The sequence below is a fragment of the Cervus elaphus genome, chromosome 5 (genome assembly GCF_910594005.1).
Source record: "Cervus elaphus chromosome 5, mCerEla1.1, whole genome shotgun sequence".
Classification (NCBI taxonomy): Eukaryota; Metazoa; Chordata; class Mammalia; order Artiodactyla; family Cervidae; genus Cervus; species Cervus elaphus.
Window position 1 is genome coordinate 132,624,109 of NC_057819.1, and position 5,333 is coordinate 132,629,441.

General features: G+C 41.6%; 1 protein-coding gene across 1 annotated transcript in view; it reads right to left on the minus strand.

Annotated features, from left to right (window-relative positions):
• MAP2K6 (mitogen-activated protein kinase kinase 6) overlaps positions 1 to 5,297 on the minus strand; it is a 106,024-nt gene extending 100,727 nt beyond the window's left edge. The window contains exon 1 of the mRNA XM_043905685.1: positions 4,982 to 5,297. Within this exon, the coding sequence (XP_043761620.1) occupies positions 4,982 to 4,997 (16 nt within the window). The 5' untranslated portion in view covers positions 4,998 to 5,297. The remainder of the gene's footprint in view (positions 1 to 4,981) is intronic.
• Between the last annotated feature and the right edge of the window lie 36 nt (positions 5,298 to 5,333).

Genomic DNA, 5,333 nt, shown 5'->3' on the forward strand with positions numbered 1-5,333 from the left:
AATCTGATCCCCAAATTAAAATTTTTAAAGACACATTTTATGAGGGAAAAAAAAATTCAAACACATGAAACACAGATGTCAAAAAGAAAAAAGAAAAATTCAACTTCTTCAGCAGTAAAATTCAAATGAGAGTAAAATAGTAATACTTTTTATCAAATTGGCAAAATTTTTTTTTTAATTATTATACACAGGATGAAGGAAAGAGCGCATAACCATTTTTTTTTTAAAGCTTATATTGGGGTATGGTTGATTTACAATGTTGTATTAGTTTTAGATGTACAGAAAAATGCTTCAGAAATACATATACGTGTATCTGTTCTTCTCAAGTTCTTTCCCACGTAGGTTATTACAGAGTATTAAGTAGAGTTCCCGGTGCGCTGCAGTAGGCCCTTGTTGATTATCTGTTTTGTTTATTTTTTAGTTGGTTTTTATTGGCGTATAGTGGCTTTCCCATGTTATGTTGGTTTCTGCCATGCAGAGTGAACCAGCCGCATGCAGACATGTATCCCCCTTTCTGGACTTCATCCCCACTTAGGTCACCACCGAGCACTGGCTAGGGTTGCCTGTGCTGTTCAGTTGGTTTCCCATTTTATACGCAGGAGTATGCACAGCCTCTCTGAAGAGTAACTCATTGGGCACTGTTTACCAGGATGCTTAAAGGGCGAGCACGAACACTTGCAAACAGCGCCGGGGAGTGAGCACCAGTGTTGGCACCTGGGGGGCCGCACACCCACGCCAGCCTTCGCTCAGCACTCCCGCTTCTAGGGATCCGTCCTAAAGAGACAGTTGGGCCGATGTTCAAACACGTGTGTTCAAGGGGTTATAGTCCCTGCAGTATTGTGCAGAGCTGTGAAAAAGTGGAACTCTCTGAGGGTCCAACTGGGGACTGATGAAACAGGTACCTTCTTACAAATTAAAATGAGCAACTGCTAAGAAGAAGGAGGAAGCGGTAGGTGCATGCCTGGGGAAAGCTGTCTGATGACACACGGGCCAGTATAACGTGAGCTGCAGAATACCGCACGCAGCGCAAAGGGGCACGTGTGTTCACGGGCAGAGTCCCCAAAACGTCAGCAGGCGTTAGCTGTGGGCTCTGTGACTCTGAGCGGTTTTTATTTTCTCATTATGAATTTCTCTTCTGCTTGAATTTTTTTTCAATGATTATATATTGTTTTCATAGTACTAAAAGAGTCATTTTTAGAAGATGAAGAAAATAATGCAGCATGGGGAAGAATTAGAGATTCGTAACCTGTAGTTCTATGTCCTGGAATTTAGCCAAAGGCCATAGTATATATAATGTCTGAACTGGGACGTTTAGCATAGCAATGCTTATAACATTGAAAGCTCATAAACATTCATGTTCTATTTAAATAAATTCTAGTGTTAGAATTAGATTATGAATGTAGCGATATATTAACTTTGACTATTTCATAGTATTATTGGCAAGTGAACCAAAGGCAACTGAATCATTTTATAAACATTTTGGACTTATTCATATTCACATATGTATCAGGACAGGAAAAAAGTCCAAAAGGATATAGGCCAAAATGTACACTGTCCTCACTAATGATTCTTGTTTTTCTTTCCTACAATTTCAAGTATTTCTACAATACAGTAATACTTAGGCACTTTCCTAAGTTTTAAAAATATTCCTTATAGACCTTTCAAACTTTAAAATAATGTAAAGCAGTTATAATGATACTAATCTGTGAAAAACAAAGGAACAAGAATCTCAGCCCTTTCCTCCAGCATCGGACTTACCGCCCAGAGACCCCCGGGGAAGCCCCTGCGGCTGACCTGCATGTTGTAAAGTCGTGAATGCCACATGGATACACAACAAGCTCAGGAAGCCCAGGCCACCTCTTCTGATTTTTATGTCCTGAGATGTACGAGGTTATAAAACAGACTGGCTCAGATTACAGGCTAAGCATGACAAGTCTCTCGGGTACAACCTAACAAAGGAATTTACAGAATGAGAAATGTACACTTTTCATTTCCCAGGCTGGCATGAATTTCAGAAGCAAAAAACCCACAGTAGGGCTGGGTCCTTTGACAATCCTTGCCTGTCAGTCTCCTCTGCAGGCTTCTGAACTGTGCCTGATACACAGTCCCCGTGACACAACGTACCTATCACTATTTTAAACAAAGACAAACTAATATTTTTTAAAGGTGAGTCGAGGGAGGAGTGAGAAGAGTGCCTTGGTAACAGGGTCCAGCGTTTTCTCTCTTTTCAGGTGGACGGGGGGGGGATGCCAGACTCCCTCCCTCCGGCTGTCCCTCCCTCAGATCACTGTGGCTGATAACAATAGTTTTACTCTCCGGGGTAATGTAGACGACACATTTTCCTGTAGCCTGTCTTCCGGTAAAGTGTAGGAATTCCTGCACTCTCTGGGTGCCCTTCCTGTTAACTTACATTTCAGATTTCCTCAAAAGGCATTCTGCCACTTTAATATTTGAAAAATGTCAGCTCAACCCCAGACAGCTAATATAAACAAGCTGAAAAGCCTACCACCTAAAGTTACAACTGTGGAAAACAAAATTTCTTTTTAAGAAATTCTTTCTGGGAATCTCACTGTTGGTGAGGCTGGAGAGGAGTAAGCCAGCCCTCCCAGCTCCCAGAGAGTCTGTAATTCTTTTGCCTCTGCTGTGCCTTAAATTAGAGGTCTGAAAAACTGAATTACAGTGATCTAGAAGGTTCGTAAAGGTCCTTGAATTGAACATGTTGTTAAATTCTTCAATACTATGAGGTTGTAGCCACCTTTTGCTTTTCCTTCATTTCATTTGGTTATAGTATTACAAAGAAGTTTGGTACTGCGAGAAAAAAAAAAAAAATCTTGGCCATTTGAGAATACCGTAGCTGAGTTAGACCAGGTCCACACTGTAAAGTCCAGGCCAAAAGTCTCTGCCATTTCTGAAATAATCACACACTTCCTTCTCAAAAGTTTTCCTTTTGGACAGGAATCCCACGTTCACACCAGAGGCAACTTCCACATGGGATCCAATTAAGACAACCACTTGGATAAACAGGGATCCATGTGAAGGATTGCCAGCACGTGATGTGTTAGGGGAGCACCCATCATGGAAGAGGGTCATGCTAACTTCTCTCTCAGCTTCCCAACTTCCTCTGCTAGGAGGGAGCTGCCTTAGGAGCAAGCCCCCAAAATGCACGAAGAAACATAATTGAGTTTAAAACCTAAGGTCCAAAGATAAGCTCACTAGAGCCCCACCTTCTTGTCTCCCAGAAAGGAGAAGCCCACTGCCATCTCTAAATTACAAATGCACCAATTCCCGTCATGATCTAAGCAAGTATCTTGCATCACAATAATTTGCATACATGCTCTGTTTCACCAAACACAAGTAAACTCCTTGAATGAAACACTTACATATGAAATATTTTTATATGTCCCCAAATCCTGTGCCAAACATACACACATTTATACACTGATACACAGCTATCACCATGTATCCACTCATTTATTAAAATGACCTAAATGCATGAGTGAATATACAGCAAATACAAAGTATCCAGATGCCATCTCTCTCATACATCAAAGCCTGGAATGCCCTTCTAAGCTATGATTTCTCTGCTCAATTAGGAGACTCTAACTCACAGGTTTTACCAATATTAAGGAATACAGGCACTTCACAATGCCAATTCCTAGGTACTTGGGTGCTCTTGGCTTTTCAGATTTGCATTTTCCTCCGATACCCAGAGAAAAGAAAGAGCCTTACTTTGAATTTTTGAGAATATATGCTACTTCCTTCCTGGGCTGAGAGGTATGACTCCCACTCCCATCACACAGCTCCCCCAAAGAGTAGCAGGACGCACAGGAGACACTTGAACTCCCTGGGAGTTACTTACGGAGCCCCCTCCCCTCCCTGGCGCCCATCTCTCCCCTCCATACATTCTCGAAGGGCATGTGCTTTCCCCATGCTCAACAGGATCTGTTCTGAAACAAGTCACAGTCTCAAGGCCACCTGACAACACACCCTCAGCTCTATAATGTCACGTCAGGATCTCTATATTTTTAATCCCCCAGCCTGACATTAGGTCTGTAAAATACAACTGTGTAAAAAAATAAAAAAATTTTTTTCAAGGAAGAAAAAAACCATAAAACAACCATAACCCTGAACTTCTGACCTATTCTAAATATAGGCAATTACACACTTATAAGATTTCATTATGGTTGTCAATGAAACCGTGCAGTCCCCCCACCTTGGTGTAAAGCTTAGAAGTACAGTTTTTCCCCCAATATTTTCCCTGGAGATGCAAAGCATCTCCCACATGGGAAAACATAAAACATCGATGTCCTTATTGCTGCTTCTAAATACTGTGAACCAATAAGCAATTAGCGTAAAGTGCAAAATCTCGGAAGAGAAAGACGTCTTGTCTGCTTTTTTGTAAAATGTTATCACTCACCTTTACTTCCTTTAAAAATCAAAAGTTGCTTAATGTTCAGAGCGATATCAATGGAAATTTAGCTAAATACTAGCACCGCAACGGTTCATTCCCAAAGGAATATAAGATTACATTAATTTCCTACTAGTTGAACTCAAGTTTTACCTTTCATCTTCATCTACCGACTTTTTAAAAGTTCGGATTCCTGTTGCACATAAGATTACCTATTATATCTGTGCATACTACAGAATTTTACAATTATATAAAGCATTGCACATTCAGACGCTACCAACCTGCTCTATCTCTCCTGACTGGGCAAAAGGCAAAAAAGAGCTCAGCAATCCTAGCAGAAGAATGCAAATAACGTCAATGCACAGCTGAACTGCAAGCCCTGCCTTACAGGAACTCTCTGTGTCTGCAAAAAAAAAAAAAAAAAAAAGACACATACTAAACAGGAAATGCAACTGAGCTGTGGAAAACCTCAAACTTAAAAATGCAATCGCCAGGCGTAAATTGCATCCATGCATTCATAAATGCATGCACAACCCTTTGCATTTTTTGCAAGTAATGCAAATAGGCTCTTACCTTTCGACTGAGACATTTTCCCCTTTCCTTTGATGGGGGAGGGGAGCACAAAAGACTTTGCCTTGCTTCTCTTCTGTAGCTAGTTTTGCAACAAAGATGCAAGCTGCAGGCGTGCAATCTTCATGCAAGTGGAGTTTCTCTTGACCGAGGCAGCAGATGGACTTCCAGGGGATCCAGATGGAAATGCACACCTTGCAAAGCAGACTGGAAAGTGATTTTTCCCCCAGTTGCAACGTTAGGGAAGGCTGTGCTGCAGCTACATGATGGGCCAGGGCTGGCAGCTAAAAGCTCCAAACTTGGAACTGAGTATCTTAGTGCGCAGACGTCCTTCCTGCGAAGGGCGCGGGGGCCG